The sequence below is a fragment of the Taudactylus pleione genome, unplaced genomic scaffold, assembly GCF_031769625.1.
Source record: "Taudactylus pleione unplaced genomic scaffold, aTauple2 ptg000301l, whole genome shotgun sequence".
Lineage (NCBI taxonomy): Eukaryota > Metazoa > Chordata > Amphibia > Anura > Myobatrachidae > Taudactylus > Taudactylus pleione.
Window position 1 is genome coordinate 1714878 of NW_028284702.1, and position 23159 is coordinate 1738036.

The 23159-nt window shown below is 41.3% G+C and overlaps 1 protein-coding gene across 1 annotated transcript in view; it reads right to left on the minus strand.

Moving 5' to 3' along the window:
- Positions 1-22009: 22009 nt before the first annotated feature.
- Positions 22010-23159, minus strand: part of SHANK1 (SH3 and multiple ankyrin repeat domains 1) — a 618796-nt gene continuing 617646 nt past the window's right edge. The window contains exon 24 of the mRNA XM_088482950.1: positions 22010-22701. Within this exon, the coding sequence (XP_088339076.1) occupies positions 22131-22701 (571 nt within the window). The 3' untranslated portion in view covers positions 22010-22130. The remainder of the gene's footprint in view (positions 22702-23159) is intronic.

Below are 23159 nucleotides of genomic sequence, written 5' to 3' on the forward strand. Positions count from 1 at the left end.
CTATAACACATTATGCTGCACATGGTAATACCCCTTACACATTATGCCTCACAGGGTAATGCCCCTTACACATTATGCCGCACAGAGTAATGCCCCTTACACAATATGCCACACAAAGTAATGCCCCTTACAATGTGATATGAATGACCAGGTATACATATCTTTTTCAGCAGGGGCCAGAGATCAGCGTCAGGCACAGGCAGGGCCAGGGGCTGCAGCAGCAAACACAACCCAGGCTGTTGAACAAGCAGGGACTGGAGTGAGCTGATGAGTGAGTGGAGGTGGTATGAGTATGCTGCAGTACTACGCGCGCTGCCGCCATGCACCTACATCAGATGACCCTGACATGCTGACACTGTCACCGCTGCCAAGCTGCTGCTGCTCTTCATGTCCTGGTGGGTTGCGTTGCCCTCCTCTGTGTGCTCTGTGACGTCATTGCGGCCGCCGGGGGTGCTGCACTGTGGGAGGGGAGGGAAGGGAAGTGGCGGCGAACCGCCGCGGTGTGGTCAGGTGGCAGGCAGCCTCCTAATGGTTCAGAGTGTCATGCACAGCCTCCTTCTTCCTCCACTCAGGAAGCGCCATGCTGAGGCAGTCACTGAGTGCTCAGTCCACGGCTGATACCTTTGCCTGCCCCCTTAGTCCGCCTCTGAGCAGCTTCAGCAGCAGGCTGTCAGACAGAAAGGCAGGCACAGGCAGCAAGATAGCTGTGGTGTCGGCGAGCAAGAAGCGGCAAACGTAGGTTCCTCCAGCTCAATGATGGGGAGGGGACTCAGTGGCGCCCTCTAGGGGCCGGCGCTCCGGGCAATGGCCCTGTTAGCTTGCCTCTAGAACCGTCCCTGGTTACGGAATAAAACTACGGGGCTGAGAGATAATGAGCTACAGCACAGGCTTTGACCAATGTAAAATAAGAATGCAGCGGTGTGTGGCTGCAGAAGGGGAGTATATAGAAGGGGAGTTGAAATGTACTAAATATAATTAAACATATATTATAGCATCAGTCTCACATAATAGATAGTTTGTACTTTTAAAGCAGGGGTGGGGAACCTCCGGCCAGCGGGCCGTATATGGCCCGCAAGGTAAAATCATCCGGCCTGGCCGGCTGTCAGCGGCAGCAGCAGAATCAGCGTAGTGTAGCGGCTGTCAGCAGCGGCAGGAAGCACAGCGAGAGAGTGGGGATGTCGGGATTGTCATCGGCAGCAGGTAGCGCAGCGGGGGAGAGGGGATGTCAGGATTGTTATTGGCGGCTGGTAGCCAATGATAGCCCTGACACACCCCTTCCCCCCGCTGCGCTATCAGCGGCGGCAGGTAGCACAGCGGGGGGAGGGTGTGTGTCAGGGCTGTCATCTGCTATCAGCGGCGGGAGGTAGCGCAGTGGTGGAGGGTGTCAGGGCTGTCATCGGGCGGATTAGTGCAGGGGCTCTCTCACTATCAGCGGCGGCGGGTAGCATAGGGGGGTGTCAGGGCTGTCATTGAGTGGCATGCAGGGCTCTCTCCCCATCAGCGGCGACAGGCAGGCAGCGCACAATAGGGGGGGGAATCAGGGCTGTCATATGGCTGCCATTGAGCTGGTTAGTGCAGGGGCATGCAGGGTCTCACCCTAACAGCGTGGGCAAGCAGGCAGTGGTGGCACAGCAGGGGGTGTGTACAGTCAGTGCTGTCATCAGGCTCGTTAGGACTGAGAGGACCCCAGGGCTGCCTTATCAATCGGCCTGTCACACATCAATAGGGACTGCCCCTCCAGACTCTGCCTGGCAACATACCAAAGAGAAGCAGTTACTTACAGCCATCGCATTAAGGGTGAGTTAATAACGTTTTTAACCAAATATAGGAGGCAAATTTTAAGTTAATAATTTTGTATGTCCCCCGGATGATTTTCTAAAAATCAAACTGGCCCTTGGCAGAAAAAAGGTTCCCACCCCTGTTTTAAAGGGACTAATACCTTTTCATTTTATTATTAGCTGTTGCCCGCAGCTTTGCCCATGATGAAATCGCATCTGCCAACATTTTTTTTATTTGAGGTGTTCTAGTTGTATTGCTTTGCATAGGGGCTCTGTCGCAGGAGTGTCCACATGACCAGCAGCACTATACAGACTGGTGGAAGCAGCGCCTTCACCCACCACTCACACCAATGTCACTGTGTGCCCTGTGCAGAGACTGCTATGTTAACCTATCCTATTCACCCACCACTCACACCAATGTCACTGTGTGCCCTGGGCACAGACTGCTATGTAACCTCTCCTATTCACCCACCACTCACACCAATGTCACTGTGTGCCCTGTGCACAGACTGCTATGTAGCCTATCCTATTCACCCACCACTCACACCAATGTCACTGTGTGCCCTGTGCACAGACTGCTATGTAGCCTATCCTATTCACCCACCACTCACACCAATGTCACTGTGTGCCCTGTGCACAGACTATGTAGCCTATCCTATTCACCCACCACTCACACCAATGTCACTGTGTGCCCTGTGCACAGACTGCTATGTAGCCTATCCTATTCACCCACAACTCACACCAATGTCACTGTGTGCCCTGTGCACAGACTGCTATGTAGCCTATCCTATTCTCCCACCACTCACACCAATGTCACTGTGTGCCCTGTGCACAGACTGCTATGTAGCCTACCCTATTCTCCCACCACTCACACCAATGTCACTGTGTGCCCTGTGCACAGACTGCTATGTAACCTCTCCTATTCACCCACCACTCACACCAATGTCACTGTGTGCCCTGTGCACAGACTGCTATGTAGCCTATCCTATTCACCCACCACTCACACCAATGTCACTGTGTGCCCTGTGCACAGACTGCTATGTAACCTATCCTATTCACCCACCACTCACACCAATGTCACTGTGTGCCCTGTGCACAGACTGCTATGTAGCCTATCCTATTTTAGCAACCGCAGGCCCAAAGAACCTCTCCCCCCACCCCTTACCGGCATGGGTGCCAGGGCTTGGAGGGGCCTGGGTCCAAGGCTGTCTCCCCTCCCTCTTATCTGTCAGCAGCCCAGCACAAGCTTCTGTGTACTGGGCTGCAGTGGGAGACAGTCTTCTCTCCTCTGCCTGTTTTGGGAAGCGATCAAACTGATAGCTCCCCTGGATTTGCATCAGGCTCAGGTGCTCACAGGGCCCCCTCTCTAAATACCCATTGGCCAGGATGGCACTCGCCAGGGGTGGCAGGCAGAAGGGGGGCGCCGTCCGGCAGTGCCACCAGCAGCCAATGGGTGGACTTCCCCAGGAGCTTGAACTAGCTCCACTAGTACCCCGACCCCACAAGTATAGGGCAGACCGCAGTGAGAACGGTCTGCCCTACACAGTATCAAACCCACACAGCCACCTGCGGCCGCTACTGGGGGCACTGTATAGGGGGGGCGCTACTGGGAGCATGTTATGGGGCGGTGGCCGCTACTGTGGGCACTGTATAAGGGGGACTACTACTGAGGGCACTGCATAGGATGGACTACTACTGGGAGCACTGCATAGAGGGGGCTACTACTAGGGGCAGTTCCTGAAATTATGGGGGGAGGGGGGCGCTCGGATCCCTAGATATACCCCGTGTCAGGACTCTGTTATCCTGTGTTCCCTCGGCTTTCTAGATTCACTTAGTTACCCATCTGTGCATCAGTGCTGCCAGCCATAATCTTGGATTTATGTACTGAATTGCAGCTGCCAGCACCACCCTTAATTATAACTTATGACCCAAGCGCTGAGCAGAAAGAGAAAAGGAAGAAAAGGGGATTGGAGAACTACAAGTGACAAGCTGCCGCTAAAAGGAGGCTAGCCACCACCTATTAGAAAGAAAGCTTAGAACAAGATTAAATAGTCAGGCTTTGTCCAAATGTAGTCAGCTTAATCAGAAGATAAATAAATAATATCATGTTGTAAAAGAGTAATTAAAAAAAATCACCATTTAATTTTAAAGTGCATATTAAAACATATACATAGAAAAAAAGAAAAATATATAAAAGATAAAATCAGGGCATTCACTTATGCAAGATAACCATCAATGTACAAAGCCAAACTATTTATGTATCCACAGGAATTCACATGAAGATAACAAAGTAACCAATTATATTAACTGATAGTATGTATCCTAAAAACACCATAACAATTATTCATTAGGGGTGGGTACCCACACACAGTCATTTAAATTTGCAATGTAAACTTGGTAGCAATCATGCTCTTTCCGGTGGTTCCTGATGTTTATGAATATTGTTCAGGCTGCCGTAGTTTTTGGTCATATATCTTGTAGTGAGACTAGTAAATAGCCAAAAAATACACTACAAAAGTCTTCCGTTCGACAGATTACCAAGTCAGATGTTAGAGTCATGCAACTTAGGCTCTGTGATGGCAAAAAAACAAGTGTAGATCCACACAATGCTAGTCTCATAGTCAGCTTCCTAGTTGTGTTGAGACCGATTGGCAACCCTGTGCAGCCACAATGACTGTGGATGTTTTATACATGAAATATTAGTCATATAGTCCCGGCTTCATTTATAAAACAGGTATTTTGTTTCACCTGCCAGTCGTTATCGGGATACCTTGTATGTAGCGAGAAGTGATTGGTGTCAGTGTCACTCCTAATAATATGTTCTGGCAGTCTCTATTTGCAGAACACACAGGCCGGTTGTGACCGCTCAGAGCCGTCCTTCTCAGAGGATAACACACAACCGGAGTTGGCATTATAATGTGGAGCGGGTGAAGTCACTGTTTCGGAGCAGGATAAAAGGTAACACAGGCGGGGATGTCTATAACACAGGAAGTCGCGGTCTCCTTCCATATACCAGAGTCTATCGTCCTGTGTATATTCTCAATGAAATAACAGTATACTATGCCAGTGGATGCTACAGGACTTTCAATTTAATCAGAGGTGTGTCCTTAGCTCTTATATATTTTTCTTTATTTCTATATGTAAGAGGGTTGTTCAAAAAGTAATGCCTAAATGCTCACAACTAAAATTTTATTATAGATACAGATTTTAAAATTGCAGTAAAATACTTTGAAGTCTTAGTAACAGAATGACTGTACTAAAAATATTCACCATCTGCCCTCAAACATTTTCTCCACCTGTCAACTCAAGCTGTGAATCCACTTTGGAAAAATTCCAGTGGTTGATGTTTGCCCCAGGAACGTATGACGATTTTAACAACCTCTATGTCTTCAAAATGTTGACCCCGGAGACAGTATTTGAGAGGGCCAAACAGTTGAAAGTCAGAAGTGGCCAAATCAGGACTCTATGGCGGATGTGGCATTATTGCCCACCTCATTTTGGCAATGGGCGCAGATGTTGCCATCGAAGTGTCAGATCTGGCATTGTTGTGGTGTAAGATGACATTTGACAGTGGAATTGTTGACCTTTTTTTGCGGATGGCTTCTTACAGCTTCTTAAGTGTAATAATGCATCGATCACTGTTGATTGATTGGTTTGGTTCCAAGTAATCGATGAGAATAACACCTCGGCAATCCCAGAAGAATGTGGCCATGACTTTGTTTATGGATCGCTGCGATTTAAACTTTTTTGGCCTAGGTGAACTTGGGTTTTGTTTTGATTGGGCCTTTGTTTCTGGGTCATAAAGGAATACCCAGGTCTCATCTCCTGTAATGACATTTTCCAAAAATATCTCAGGGTTGGCTTCAAAGTTGGTCAAAAGGTCATTGCACACTTCCACCCTCTGGGCCTTATAATCCCTAGTTAATTGCTTTGGAACCCATTTAGCACACACTGTACGATATCCCAAATCATTGAATAGTGTTTCTACAGTGCCATGGCTACATTCCAGTTCATCACTGATATCTCTGATGGTCACATTACGGCCTTTCTGAATCATGGCATCGGCTTTGTGTTGGTTCTCTGCTGTCACTGCAGTTGATGGTCTGCCACCATGAGGTTTGTCGCACATGGACGATTCACCAGATTGAAAAAACTTCATCCACCTTCTGACATTGCTATAGTCAATTGTACGCTCACCATACACTTTTTTCAGTCTACTGTGGATTTCTGTAGCACTGCAGCCTTTTTTTTCCAGAAATTCAATGATGGCTCTTTGTTTCATCTTGGATTCCATGGCATTTCTTGGACTACCAAAACAAAGCTACATATATAGTTAGCAGAAATATTAAACTACAAACTGACAAAGTTTCAAATAAATGTTGCATATTATTTTAGAGTTATGAGCATTTAGGCATTACTTTTTGGACAACCCTCATATGTTTTTATATGTACTTTAAAGTTAAATGGTGATGTTTTTTTAATTACATGGCTCTTTTGCAACATGATATTACGCATTTATCTTCTGATTAAGCTTACTACATTTGGACAAAGCGCAGCTATCTACCCTTGGCTGTACTAGACCACCCTTCTGTTTAATCAGCAGCTGCCTAGTAATTCTAGCCTTGGGGCCTCAATCGGTTGGTTTCTTGCTGTGATGTCCATCATGTTCTTGTGGTGACTATTTTGGGATTATTGCTGTTTCTACTAGACTCCAAACCATTTGCCAGCCATCCAGTTGGAAGAATAGGATGACTACTACTTACCTGTAGGTACCCCCTGAGCACAAAAAAAGTTATTTTGTCAAGTTATTGTGCAGCTACTCGATAACCAGAGAATGTCCCAATCTTCACCTTTCCTCAATGTCTTGTCCCACTAAATGATATGTAGTTTTGGCCAATCTGCATAATTCAGGGAAAACTAAGGCATCCAGCCTGCAATTCACTAGAAAGTTTACTTTCCGTCCAGTCCCGTCCATTAGTAGGTGTATCCCCTGCAGTTCCCAATATGTAGTCACGCACATCTATGCGTCAATCCAGGCACATGACAGACAAGATTACATATGTGTGAAAAGGTCTATTTGTTTTACATACATAAATAACCCTTTATTTCTTCTTTGAATATTTTTTGTTTGTTTCTGTAATGTGCGCCTGTCCTTTACTGACAGTGGAGACACACGTGTACAGAATGCAGTAATGGCAACATTAAGAAAGACTGTTTCAAGTATTGAACCACACTTTTTTATTCTTATTAGTATGATGTTAAACTGTGATCTCCAATTGTTGCACTTTGCCTTTCTTCTGCCTGAGTGCATCTGCGATCCTCACATTGACCATACACTACCATGTTAATTTATTAATCTCTATAATGTATGGTCTGTACAGACTGAAACTTTTGCAAACTCTGAATTAATTAACCATGAACATTCATCATTTCATTTTCGGTGCCTTCGCAGCTTCTATACTAACCCTCATTTACCATATAATGAAAGACTCCCCATGGTTACATTCTCCCATGGTGTAGGTAGAATGCAGATGGACTGAGGTAGAGAAAAATTGCGCACTGGTGCCCAGGGGCGATTACTACTTGCATGTTCAGCCTCTAAATTTACTGTCATATCTTCAGCACTCTGGGAAATGACTTTACTCACCTCTTGCCATTCAGCCAGTGTCCCAAGCTATTGTGTAGGACACAACTGCAACATAACAGTAAAATTAACAGGAGGGCTCAGGGAGGAGAAAAGGGAATTATGGAGCAGAAAAATTTGTTGGCCTACTGACAGAGGATCGGTACGAAATACCGCTGGACCTATGTCTGGCGGTTCATATCCCGACACCGGAAGACCGTCAGCAGTGAAGATCCCGACAGCTAAAAAGGTAAGTATAACTAACCCTCTCCCCCCCCTAACCCTCCCTTAGTCTTGCCTAACCCTAACCTCCCCCCCAGTGCCTAACCCTAACCCTCCCTGTAAGTGCCTAAACATAATTCCCCCGTCTCCGCAGCCTAAACCTAAGTCCCCCCCCGGGAGTCCTTAACCTAACCCTTCCCCCGCGCGGCTGTCCGCGCCCAGCTTACCTTCGTTGGGCTCCCAGCGTAGGTATGACAGGCATCGAGATTTTGACGCCTCTGATTAGTCCCCTGCCAGGATTTGACAGTCGGGAAGCCGACAGTCAGCATTTCGACCGTCGGCTTCCTGACTGCATCCCACTGACACAAGATCAATTGCCAAGGTCACTTATTTGATCTGTGGGATATGGGCCATGCCAACCTTTGTGCAGTAGAGGGCAGACAGATATGAGGAAACACAGGGACATGACACACAGGTAAATAAGGAGCAAATGAATGGAGAATATCTAGGAGCTATTTCTTATTGTGTATCTTGTTGGTGTTTTCTGAGGTTTCTCAAACCAAACATGACAATAAATCAAGACACAAAATGTTTGGCACATATTTTTTTTATTACAATCAGAGAACACAGGCACCCAGTGTGGCCATACCTGGGAGTAGACGAATGCTACTTACCAACCTTCCCTGGGAATATTTGAGTTATACTCAATAGCCCTTCCCAGCAGCAGATACGTCTTTCCTAACCAACTGCGGAGGACTTACATTCATCCCAAATCCCCCCCCCAGTATGCATTTATATTCAACATTCTTTTGCAGACACACATGGGGTTCTACCCACCCACCTTTTGATAATATATATCTATATATGGTGACTCCACCCTCCCACTCCTGTTCTGTGGATAAACCACTTCATGCCTGCTCCGCTGTCTTCCACCAACCTTCCCAGCATTCACTGTTAAGAATGGTGATGAAACAGACAGCCAGGCTTGTTAATGAGAAGAGAACAGTCCAGTAAATTAAATGTGTATGCACCTGCATTCTCAAATTCCTACTTTCTTTAAAAATATAGAAGTCAATTCTTGGCAGATATGGCTTTAAAATGAATATAACCCTCATACACAGGCCTGATACCTCTGGACCCTCAGTCGACAATATTCATGAAGAGGTGTCTCCCGTCAGGTGTGTTCATGTGAGGGTTGTATTTTGAAGACAAACTACCGATTTAAGCACAAAAAAGCAGCAGTTTATATATTTTTCTTTTTCAGTAATGACTCTTAATAACTGCCTGTATAGGAAATGCATATCAATATATAATGTTCATTAGATATTTTTCTATATTGGTCTATAAGGACAGCATGCCACTTCGGGGAAGCTAAACCCATATAAATCACAGGAGGACCAATTTTAAATACCCGTTACATACAATAGATTAAAGATTATAAAATATCCCGATAGTCTAAGTAATCATTTGGATTTTTTTTTGTTTTTATTTAATCTGTATAAAAATAGTGTTTAATTACACCATGCTTTTATGCTTTTCTGCTTTTTGCTAAGATATGGGGCCAACAGAGGTGAACTAGAAGATGATCTATACATCGAACCACAGTAGAGAAAAGAAAGAGAGGTTGTTTTTTTTTTGGCAATGGAGGCCCTTGAGAACCATCATTACACTCAAGCAGATAGGCAATGCTTTCATACACTGAGGTATTAGCTGGGACACAAGGCAACAAGACTTGGCTCCTTTGTAGTTGTATAGGTTTTGAAAAGCCTTACAAAACCAAGGAAGAAATTCCACCATGGACCGAACTCTCTCCATGTGCAGGGATAACTTTCTGAACATCTTAAGAGCAAGACGAATGCGGAGTTATCAAGCCAGCCGCTCTAGGCAGGGTCATGTCTGCTTGAGCAGTTGTCACAGCTGCAGTACATGGAAACTGATTTGAGAGGTTATCTGCTGCTATCCCTAAAGATTGTATATTTTGCCATCTTCAAGTAAGGTCCAAACATACTACTTTTATGCTCTGGGCTTGCCTAGTAATGCGTTTCTCATCTACACAGTCACAAAGAAGTTTAAAGGGATTCACTCCACAGCACAACCGTTGGGAGATCTATTGAGCCCTGGTACAAGGGGAAGTGGCCATGTGTGTGGGGATCATGTCTGATTGGGAATACTAAGGCCCTTCTTGCTGCGACTCTTTGACAGCCGGGGCCGACCAACAGGCCCGGGCCACAGTACTTTGTATCTGCTCCCCCCTTCCCAAAAACACCATCCCGTTAGCGCCTCCGCTCCACAGATGGATACAATAAAAAATTTAGGCAAGGTTCAAGCAATAGTTAAATGTGAGGTGCAAGTATTACATTTACCTAAATAATCAGTGTAAACCTTTGTGTACTGTCCAAATGCCTTAAAGAAGTTCACGTGAAATGAAAACTAACAATACAAGCAGGGGCACAGGTACAACTATTTTGGTTGTGCAGGCCCTTAAATCCAATAAATCCTTAAAGGGGTTTTCACCCTTGGGAAGACCTTGATTTATTGTTTAATACATGCCCTTCTGCAATTTTTACTCTACACATTTCTTCATCTTTAAAGCGCCATTCTGTGCTTTTTAACCATGTAGGCAGGTAGAGTTTTTTTTTTACACTTGTTGCCCTTGGGTTTGACACATAATTGCTCTGAGTATACAACAATAATAGTATCCAAAGCACAAGACAGGGCACAAAAATTTTTAAAAAAATCAGCTCCGCCTCAATCATATAAAGGCTTTGGTGACAATTTTTAAGAGGGCCGGAATGCTAGTGCAATGTATTTAGTAAAAGTTGCATGGGACATGTACAAAGAATATATAAAATTTGCCTTGAGGTGGATAACCCTTTAAGTCCTATTTGCCTCACTAATGTCTTCATATTAAGGTCAGTCCTCAGTACATGCTTTCGAAGTGCAAAACGTATTGTGTATATGTATCAAAAATAAAGTCACACGTGGCACGTGTGAATAAAATTTGCAGACCTACCCCCACTCCAATGCCTTTAACAAAGATATAACAAGCAGTAAAAATGTACAAGAGACAATGGGATCTCTCAATTATGAAGCCATAGCAATGACACCTAGGTAGGATCCCGCTTGTACTGTAGATTGTCTAACCAAAGCATGAATTAGTACTCAGAAATATCTCAAGCAGAGCAAGCTTTATCGACGCACTGACTGGAGCACAAATTGAGGAAACAACTTGTCCAATCACTGATGAATTCAAACTACTTGCATTCTGATACATATTGAAAAGTCACAAATTAATTTTGATTTAGACTCAAAGTGGCTAAAATAACAAATGTCACTCTAATGTATAGCATTGCACCTATAATATGCATGTACTGACTTATAGCACATTATAAAAATAATATCTCAATGTAAATATTTAAAACTTTAGCGCCCATATCTTACCTGCCCTGAAGTGCGGAGGACAAAACCTCCTCATCCAAAGTCTACATCTTTAACCACTGCAGTATAAAAAAAACTATACAGCTTATTAAAATGTTCTGGACTATTGATGCATACTCACAGTAAAAACAATAGGCCTCAAGGAATTTAAAGCAAAAAGTTTGATTGGTCACAGAGTAAGTTAACTGTACATCTTAAGTGTTTGCACCAAGTATTCTGTAACCTTTTTAAATAGTCAGATTATTTCATTAGTACACAGTGTTGAAAGTAGAGGGTACCACAGTCATTAAAAATATATATTCTTAAACATACATTGGAAAAATAAAAAAACAGAACAAAAAAAAGCCAATCCCACATTCTGCCACAATGACCCTCCATGGCTAAGCAAATCATACCTGCCAAACCAAGCTCATGTTATTATAAGGGGGAGGGGGGCCTCGTATCAGGACCATCCTGCAAATATAGAGACTGTTGGGAGGTATGATTAGATGCTTATATAACATTTATTGGCACAAAATTTTTAGATTTTGTTTTCTAAATATATTTCTATGTACAAGCTAAGAAGTTGGCAGGTTTATATTTTCCTTTTGGTGCTGCCATTTGGCAGAATTTAATAACGAGATAAAATGACTAAAGCAATGAAATGGAGAATTATAACCTACTTCTATGCCAACAGTCCAGATCTCCCACTGTTCTTGGTGTCATAAAGAGGTGTGCTCTGACCAATCAATGAGCATCGGTTACGAGGATTGGATGGATCAGTGGGTGTGGTCTATAAAAGCCAAATTATCAAATTAATAATGTTGTCGGGTCTGAAATTAGGAGCGATTTAAAGTCCGGGCACATAATTAGGGACACTGACGTTAACTGAAAATGTATGTTTTCTACATCATTTGCTCTAGAGCTAAGGGGCATATTTATTTGCAGGATATGCCCCGATGACACCCGGTATCGGGAGGGAGGGGTTACCTGCAAATATTAAGTATCCTCTGAATGTATACCCCTGGAGATATCTGCTGGGGTCCCACAATTTTCAACCCCAAAATCATAGGTTTCTATATATTATATATATACATACGTACATATACTGTACTGTATATATTTTCTCTTTGTAGCTACTAACATCACACATTTTACCTTACCCCAAAGTGTTGCTGTTAGCCTACCAAATTGATTTGGCCACCTACTGCAATGGCATCATTTAATTATATATCTCTTACTTTAACAGTAACCATTTTTCTCGGTAGAACATAGTGGACTTTGGTGAAGCTGGGATTGGGTCATAAAGCTAGTGTGCCATTAGTGTCAATAAAAAAACAAAAAGCTAGTGTATGTATTTCACAAGCCATTCTCCAGCCACCTAGAAAGAGCTTTACAGTGAAAGGATTTCACAGCGTTCCAATGTATATATCCAAATAATATTATTAAACATAAAAATGCAGTATTTAAGTTTTTGGAACATGAACACATGGTTTTACTTGGATAGAATAGTAGCTTCCATCACTTAGCATAGTTACAACATTAACTAAAATATTATGTATGATTAGTAACACTACAGATTCCAGTTATCATAAAATTCAGGTCAATGGAAACAAATTGTCCAGTGCTTTAAAAATTATATAAAAAAAAAAACAAATGTAAGCATCGATAAAAAAAAAAACACACTACAATAAGTTATTCGGTACTGAAATGCCACACCTGTTTCTGAAAGTTTAGAAACACAAATGTGTCTTTTAAATTTTTTAATTGTATGTAACATTTATTTTTACGCTGTTTTAACTGTTTTTTTTCTGATTTTGATTTATTTTATACAAAATTATTACATAATTACTATTTATTTGATATGTTTTAGAAATTTTTTATACCTATCTTAATAATGAGCATTGTTTCAAGTATTAACTGTCATATAAGATCTGACAGATATTAAAGTCGGTAACATATTGGTAACCTCTGTACATTATGTTTACGTTTAAAAGCATGCATTATATAGTTTTACATATAGTATTTATACATTATTGCGGCACTTTAAAATCTGAAATATACATTTTTTTTTTGCAGATTTGTTCAGATTTACAAAGCTAGTTTTAGCTGATCATAAATAAAAAATATGACATTATTATATGACCTTGTTACTTGAGGCAAGTATTGTTTACTGGCAACACCCACATTTGGCAAAAGTGTTTTGTTTACTGCCTGAGGATCTGCTGCACATACCCCCTTATATGGTCAGGGGGTAAGACTGAGACAAGCAAGTGAATTCCTCTTGGACAAAAAAAACTGTTTTATAGATATAATTGACCGCTGAGTCAATGTTACACGATTAATTCTAAGAAATGTGGTTACGTATGAATGAGCAGTCTAAAATTCCCACCAGCAACATGTTTTTCATAACAGCAAAACAAAACAGTAATGAAAAACAGCACAGTCTGCCTGTATCATCAGTCTTTCATTGCAAAACCAACAAAATAAAGCCAGTCATAATTATCCATTTATTTAGGCTTAAATATGTTATCTGCACTTTATTTTATAGCAAATTTATTATATTTAACCAAGTATACATTATTCATTTTCATTTAGAATTGTGAACTTAATAAATGGCACACTTTTGCATATCATAATTATATATATATATATATATATATATATATATAAAAAATCCTTCAAGTGAATACATTTAATTATTATCAAACTTTTAATATCTTAAAATTAGTTAATTCTTAACTGATTTGACAAAAAAATTCTTAATTTAATTTTGACTTAGGGCCTGATTCAGAGATGTACGCAAACCCGATGGTTTGTGTTCATCTCTGATTGTTGAGGGTCTGTGTGATCGCTCACAGTGACCCCTTAGTTTGGGGGGCGGACATAAGGACGCATCGCCCCCGTTTTGGAAGCGTGCTGAGCCCAGGGTCTGCATCTTCGGACACATACTTCCTGGACCCGACTGTCCAGTTCCAACGGCCAGGCTGAGTAAGTTTCAGCTGACGAAGTCTGGCCAGATGCAAGCAGGAGGCATCTATTTCCTACAGACACCTCCTACAGCAATTGCATCTCAGTTGGACTGTATTGCACAACCGCTTCCATACGACTGTGCAATACCATTCGTCTCTGAGTCAGGCCATTAATTAATTGAAAAAATGTAATAATGACAAATTTGGTCACACTATTAACTATATAGAATTTAGGTAAATAAATATTAATAACTATATACCTGCTAAAGTGGGTAAACACCCAATTTACAGCAAAATTTGGTTAAAAGTGTACTTTATTTAAAGATTTAGGGATCCATTTATCAGTGTAGACGGTAATATTGTTTATCACTTAAAATAACTGACTGGCAGACTAGACGGGCCAAGTGGTTCTAATTTGCCATCAAATTTAATGTTTCTGTTTCTTTGACTGACATTTACATTTTTTGTTAACATAAAACCCAACTAAAAATATTTCACTCATTTCTTAAAGAGCATACTCATTTTATTACTGTACATAGGTGTTCCCTTCCTAAGCAACCGTGACAATCACTCCAGCCATATGCATTTCCAACACTGGGCCTGCATTAGTAACCAGACCAGCACTGTAAAAAATAAAAAAAAAATGATAGAGTTAACAAAAATAAATGGGACATTTGACCTCCATTGCAAATTACTGAAACCAGTCGCACATCTAGCCAGCAGGGTTATCTATCGCTATAACAGAGAAAGTGGGTTAATAGCTCCAATGTAGAATTGATGCCTCTAATAGGTGTGAGAACTCAAAAAGAAACAGCATACACTCCCTAAGTATACAGAGATTATTTTTTCCAAAGTCTCCATTGACTACAGCCAGAGACAAGAAGAAATTTGTTTGCCACCTGATTTAAAAAAAAAAAAAATGAAGCTAAAAAGCCTGACTCAGCGTTGCTCGCAAGTTAATGTTTCTGATGGATCTCGCGCTTTTCAGCTACTATGGTGAATCCCTACTTGCGGCTGGGTGTCGCTTGGTGGGAACTGGGCACTCACACGTAGGATAAGTGGGCAGTGAGTGAGTAGATGGAATTGTGGGCTACTCGCTACTGAGGCGCGCATAGGGGCATGTTCAATTAGCCGCAGGAGTTCACCCCGCGGTTAATTGTCGCGCTGATCCGATTCAATTAGAGGGGATACCACGCGCGGGAGTCCCCGAGACCCTGCACGCGAATCCCTGCAGTCGGACTTTACCACGTTCCTCATGGAGGGGCGAGGTAAAAACGGCCTATTTGGCCTCGCGTGCGATGTAAAAACACAGATTCCGCAGTTTTTGCGGAATCCGTGTGTTTATGCGAGTCCTGATTTAACGACGCGGGGAACACGCTATTTAATTGAATAGCTAATCCCCGCGCCGCAGGACTTTGGGCCGGCACTTAGTCGCGGGTGAACTCCCACAGCTAATTGAATATGCCCCATAGACAGAGATCCTTGTGATTTCAGATATAGGGCTGGTGCAAATGCGCGATGATCGTGATAATGGCGGCTACTTCTACAAGCGGATGTATAGGAGCGCTGTGTGGGATTACAGAAAATATTTTGTATGTGGCTACTCTCTGATAACATCCCAAGCAGTCCATCCAATGACATCATTGTAAACAACATGGTAATTAAGGTGCACAGGGCGAACCAGCCGCTCAGACTGATCTCTTAACTTTCCGATTTCTATCCCATCTGATCATTACCATTATACATACACTTATGGCCAAATATGTGGCCCGACCATTCCCGGCCGGACAACTTCAAATATGTATCAAGTCGCGGAGAGAGATAAAGTGGAGAGAGATAGGAGTAACAACCAATCAGCATCTAACTGTCATTATTCAAACACAGTCTGTAACATGCCAGTTGATTGGTTGGTACTTTCTCTCCACAGATTTATATATCTCCCCAATGGTCAGAAATGGTCAATCTCAGACTGAATTTACCAGTTGTCTTGGTTGACATCTAAATTATACCCTTTGAGTAGATACGTGCATTGGCACCTTAAAAGTCCTAACACACTTTCCCTGTAGGCATTTCATATAAGTCTATTCCGTACAGTATATCACAAGTTAAAGTGTTGATTCAAATAACATTTATAATCAATACTCTCTATTGACCTAACTAGACCAATTCAGCTTAAAAAAATATTCTTTGATATATTATAGTAATTAACTAACCAAGTAAGGGCACCAGGAGTTTGCTATAACTTATCAGGTAAGAGATAATGGTTTATACATCTATGTAACAATCCACTATGATCGACCTTGCCTGTGACATGCCGAGCCGAGCCGAGCCGAGGAACCCAACCCCTCACCATCTTCCCCAATGGCTCCTGACGTGTGAAAATGGAGCAAGACAGTATTGAGAATAAAGCTAGTATTGATATAAATTGTATTCATTCTAAATTGCCTATGTATTCTCAACATTACTTACACTGTAGGTTTAGTAGGCCTTTGAAAATATCCTAATCTTCAATTCAATGACTCCTTTTTGTGACAAGCAGCACATTTCAGTTGTCTCAGTTCTCCAGCTCATTCTTCTGTTGGGCCTCATTATAACCTCTTAGGGGCAGATTTTTAAAAAAAACTATTAATAAGAAGTGGAGATGTTCCCCATAGCAACCAATCAGAATGTAGCTATCATTGATCTAGTGCATTCTACAAACTGATACTGTAAATAGAATATGATTGGTTGCCATGGGTAATACCTACGGTTTCTCTTTTTATGTTTTAGTAATTTTAGTACCGTAAGTAGGGGTGTGCAACATCTGTCATTGCACAGTGTGAAGGGCCCTGGGGGTGGCACTGTCGCTGCTCCATAGCTCCTGCATCTGGCTAGCAGGGTGCCTGGAATGGCACCCTGCAGCCAGAATTGGTGCTGTAGACAGGCACCCTGCAGCCAGAATCGGTGCTGTAGACAGGTACCCTGCAGTCTGGACAACTGATCGGAGCTGATACTATACTTACACATTAATTTTTAATATAAACATACATAAATATAAAAATCTATCTTTGCATTTTGTTCCAGAAATGCTCACTACTGTATACTGCTCACAAGGCTTGTCCACTTGGCAAATAGTGAAAAATGTCCAACAAACGTCTATGTCAAAATGTGAGTACTTTCCACAAAGACCACAGAATTATTGCCTACTTTCCCAGAACCTGTGGGAGGCTCACGATTCTTCGGGTAACCTGGACAGAATTTTCCTGGAGATCCTTCGGTCTGCAAGTAGGGGGTGGAGCTTAATTATGCAATTCTATAAGAATTGTGTCATTTTGCCCCCGCAACCCTATTTAGTTATGCAGTATCTGTGGCAATTTACCGTGAAGGGGTGAGGCTTAATGACACAAACTGTCCGGCCCCTAGTAGAGTAGAGTTGATTTGTAAGGGAGGAATATATGGCCAACTGATTAATTCCATTATCTCGCCCCAATAGTAAATGGCAGAGCATACCAGCCAAATGTGTAATTCTATGTAGCTACTTTGTCTGGTGACTGAACACCTCGATCTGTACAATTTGTTAACCATGTATGGGGCAATATTGCTCCCAGATCTGGCTTTTCAGCAACTGAGTCAACCTGCTATGTGTCACAAAGGTGCCAGCTGCACTGAAATGCACTGAGCAGATCCAAGCAGTGACTAGTCTCATTTACGGAGATCTTTTCAAATACTGCGATTGTCTAAAGCCGGCAGACTCCAGTGTATGCTATCTCTGTTTCACAGAGTCCAGACAGTTTATTCTGATCCAGCGTGCTCCTTTCACCCACTTTGTCTTATCTTCTCTCTGGTGCCCCTAGCCGGCTCATTACCAGAATATACCGAAAGCCGGGGTCCAAAGCCTGTGGCTGCAGAGGGGTCTGACCTTTATACTCAACACACTCCAGAGCTCTGAAGAACACTGAGCCAAGAGTTGCCGAACACGTTGCTAGAGCCCTGCAGCTAAAGAGTGGGCTGACAGAGCAAGTTTTCTTGCCTCTGAACCTGCAGCTTCAAAGAGAACCATCTGGGCTGCATCAAACACGCTCCCAGACACAACCTACGAACAGGTATTATACCTCACTGTAGCTGGTAAGCGTCGGACTTACAGGTTTGGAGGCCCCAGTTGGCTCTATTTATATACAGAGCCAATACCAACAAGTTTAGGGAAGGCATCTTCCTTTTACCATCGTTTTACAATTTCACACACCATCAGTACTAAGAGCCTATATAGGACGCCTCATTCAGTGAACCTAAGTGATATTATGTACAGTACAGTAACACAGTGAGTATTACACCCTCAATTTTTTGCCGAAAGTATTATTACACAATATAAAGACAGGTGGGCTTACGTAATAAGTTGCAACTTGCAGCCGCTGAGGGAACTCCTGCAAGTCTTCCTGTATTTTTAAAGCGGAAATAATTTTAAAGGGAAAACCAGCTTGCCGTTTTAAAAATACAAGAAGACTCGCAGGAGTTCCTGCAGCAGATGCAAGTCGCAACCTATTATATAAGCCCTCTTTTCTTCAGTGATTGAGACTATTCGAAATGTAATTTACTGATCATATCTGTGATTTTAAGTGAATATATGTATATTCTACACTATTGTAATTTTTATGTATACCGGTATATTGTTTATTAATTATCCTGTGGCAAGTAAAGATTTATGTGAGATTTGTTAGCAGTTTAATACCTTTTATTGAGTGCGCCATCTAATCTATTTTTTTTATAATTAGGGAAGATTTCACAACTAATATATATATATATATATATATATATATATATATAAATTATTATTACTATTGTACATTTGCAGCTAGCTGAAGCCCTAATGTGACCAGGCTGTGCATATAGTATTTCCCAACTGCAACTGTTCCCATCTAATCAGCTGAACCAGAACAAAAGCAATGCAAATAACCTAACAAAGAGCAATTTACTTGCTTTGTTTTATGCAGTTTATCAGTGAGGATAATTATAAAAATAAATGCTAGTCGCTAGCACATAAAGATGGCTCCATTTCCTGACATGCTGTACAGGGTGTGCAAAACGTTAAATATCTATTTTTATTTATTTTTTTAAGAAGTTTCACGTATACTGTAGATTTTTTTCCCCTCATTTTGAAGGTTACTATAAGTGTTTCATAAAAAACTATCGTATCAACAAAATTTCATTGTCAATTTTTGCCAAATGCTATAGTCTATTACGGAGGTTAATACTAACCAAAAGCTAGAATTGCTTCTTGCATTTTTATAAAAAATTCAAATAAAGATCTAAAAAGAAAAAAAATGTGATGCCCTCTATTATCTGGAAGACAGTCTTAAGAGTTTATTTTATTTTTTATTTTTAATAATATATTTTTCGGTAACATCAATATGTTCTTCCCTATTGGCAATGAGAAGAGAGATATAAATAGAAAGCGTTAAAATTCTGAGCCCTTAAGAAAGGATAATGGGCTGTTGGTGAAAGAAAGAGCAGCGTAGTTTGATAGCTACAAAGTGCCAATATGAATCATATCCCTGACATCTTGAATGACCGGAGGATTCTGAAAAGTGAAACTTTCCTCCTTTTGTTTTCCACTACAGCAAAGCAGAGACTCTGAAGGAGGCAAACACATTACACCATAGAAAAACCTGGCCCTGCTAAAGTAGAGTAGCTGGACTCATTTATGCATCATCTAGGCCTCTGGATGTATTGAAAAGAAGGACAAATGTGGGGGACTTTAGTAACAGGCACACCGAAATCCACATCTACTTTTTGGTACAATTTCAGAATTTGGAAATAGCTAGCCAGGACACGACTATGACTAGCTACTATTTCCTTAATTGTCAAGATTTCCAAAGGTATAAAATGTTTAATTATGGAAACTGGCACCACATTGTGTGGAAGTCGCATAACCGTCACGGATTTGGGTTTTTTCACAAAAGGGTTTTTAGGAGCTTAATCAACTTTGGCAACCGATCAAAGGTTGGAAGGTCTCTTCTCACACTAAATATCCTTCATATAGAGTTTTGCCATATAGTTTTGTGGCTCTGCTTATTGTAAGATAGATGGCTGAGATGTAAATGGATCAGGAATATATATGATTCCACTGCCAGACTCTGAAATCATTCATCATTTTTCGAATATTATTATCCACATTCTTACATTGTGGTCCTTGCAGTTTTACGGCAAATGTTATCTAGTGAGAACTTGCAATCATCGTTCCTTAAAGGTCCAACATTTTAGCAGATAAGGGATTAAACCAAATTGCTTTTGCCCACTAGGTACATACGCCCTTGAACTACTATCAGCATGTCCAGAAAAACTAAATACAAATCCTATTAAAATGTCATGTTCTGGAGAAATCCAGCTCAGCTGTATAGTCTCCTTTTGAGTCACACATGCATATATAACTTATAACTAAAAATAATTATAAAATAAGGCTAGAAATCTCAATATCAACTGATTATATCAAGTATCCTGTTCCTATGTAGTGTCTCACAGCTAATATGAGACTATTACCACCAGACATTAAGCCTGACCACGATGAGTCTTCCCTACAATAAAAATCAAATAATTCTGAAACAAAATAAAACTAATTATTGTGTCTGAGAGTACAGGAATCAGGATCTCAGTCACAAAAGCACAGTGGTCTTTCGGCTTTGGCTAAAGAGCAGGAGAGAGTGGACTGCCTAATACAAGGATAGCAGTGACTATTGAAGGTTGTTATTGAAACAGGAGCAAGGCTGACCATCCCCATGTTTTACTTAATAAGCATGATGTTCATCACTGATTCCCCTCAACATGTCCTTCATGACAGTTACCTGAAATTCAGAGGCTTTTTAGCACTTAAAATCTATCCTTCACCTGCATGCAGAAAAGACAGCCATTTTGTGAGCTGAACCAATATTAACGAGAATGCAGGTAAAAGAGAACGACAGTGTTGACATTTTGGGAAGCCAAATACATTCTATTATGGCTATGACTTCAAAATACTTTCCATCATACACCAGTGATAAACTAGTTCCTAGTGATATGATAGGCCTTGTCAATCTTAGTTCAGGTCATAAAATGGTTGCCATCACCATGTGGATGACGGGTACATTTTAATCCCACGTGATCAACAAGACTTTGACTCAATAGGTACAGTCTAATTTGGAAATCCACAGTTGCCTCTTTAACACCCATCTCTTTATCATAAATGCAATTATTCACACTTCAACAATATGTTCGTTGAACATACAGATCAAAAATGCCTCATAATCCATGTTGATATCAGAAAAATTAAACTTGCAATTTTAAATGACACTAAAGATGCTGAATTCCAATAAATAAGTGGTTCAAATTTGGCGACACTTGTAAAGATGCTTACAAAAATAGACGATAATTGTCTAAGTTAAGGGTTAACTAGTACTGTACCACTATTACCCCTATGTACTTTGACAAAATCTAGAGAACTCTGGTTGCCCATCTATATAACATTGTTATAACCAATGTCCCTTGTCCTCATACCCGCTTACACTGATTAGATGGCAATTGTACTCAAAGTAAATAATAGCTACTTTGGCAGCTTATCTCCTGATATACAGTTTGGCTAGAAATTTGTACACAAGCATTTTTCTGACAGCCTACAATTTAAGGGAAGACTCTGCTTATGCCTCAGTGTCTTGTTGTCCTATTCTCCCCTCGAACAATAGTATCTGAGCATTCTTTTCAACCGACGCGTTTCACTTTCTGCCTGTGTAACTACATTCTATGTTGACAACAAGTAAGAAACAAAAAGTGTGGGGCACAGTGAAACTGGAACACTGGAGTGTACGTCATGGCTCAAGTTAAAGCCTTCATTGCCCCCACATAGTAAAATAAGCAGCTGGTGAATCAATCATTTCATGAAAATTCTGTGCATTTTTTGTTACATATATATATCTGTGTGTTACATATATATATATATATATATATATATATATATACTATAAGAGTTTTTAAGGTTTTTCTTGTTTTGCTATTCATTTTTGCTCCAAGTAAAGTACATTCAAATACTCCTCTCTTGGGACCTTATACCAAACCTTTTTAGGTTTGCGGGGATGGATGCTGAGATGTAGACACTATGAATCAAATGACTTGAAATCACCTCTCCAAGAAAAATTTCAGAGCTCGGTCAATGTTCATTCGATGGCCAACTCTGGTTACTCCCAGGTCGATGTAATCCTCCTTGGTTAGGGATGGTAAATGGCTGCCATCAATCTCATTGTCTAAGAAATGTTCTCGGTGCTCACCAAGGTTTAAATAGTCCAACCAATCAGCCACATCATATTTTGTCCAGAAGTGAATGGGCTTAGAGGCAAATGGTTTTTCTGTAGGGGGTAGAATGAAATGTGTCGGCGATAAGGACCGACTGCCCGTTTGAAAGCCAGGGAATGTATCTCCTCCAGCTGTGGGGGAGCCCCTCAGGTCATAGACCCCCGTGTAAACAGGGGCAGAAGGCAAGATGGGTAGAGAAGATGGACGTGGAGTTGGACTTATTTTGTGCTCCGTGCTCAAGGCTGAGGGGCTTGGTGCTCTTCTCAACGTGGGACGGATGTCAAAATCCACACTTTTGGGGTGTTTAGGAGTAGGCTGTGGGGATTTGGGCCAGTTGTGAAATAAACTACTCACAGGTTTAGACGAAATTAAAGAAACAGCAGAGTCATCAACTATCCTGTAAAACAAAGACAAAATAAAACAGATTACAAGGTAGAAGGCAGCAATCTAAACAAATATCACAGGACTTCTCTTCATATTTATTGAATTTTATGAAAGCTACGGTGTGTTTATGTATATTACTTACTGCAAACTTATAGGGCAATAAAGTTATTGTGTGAATAACATAAGAAGCATACGTTAAAATACATTTGTACATTGAAAGAAGTGGTTTTTGCTAAATCCACAGTAATTGCCAAAATATACATATTTATCAATACAACATGGTACCTGTGAGCTTTCACTTAGAAAATACAGCAATGCCAGGCATCCAGGGGACTAATTATTGTTTTTGTTTTTCTTTTAGGTAACAGACACTATTACGCAGCCTTTAGCCTGTCCGGCCTGCCCCTGCCAATTCAAATGCCAATTTGTGTTAACTTCTGAAGAAATATTAGCTGGATGGTGTCACCCACT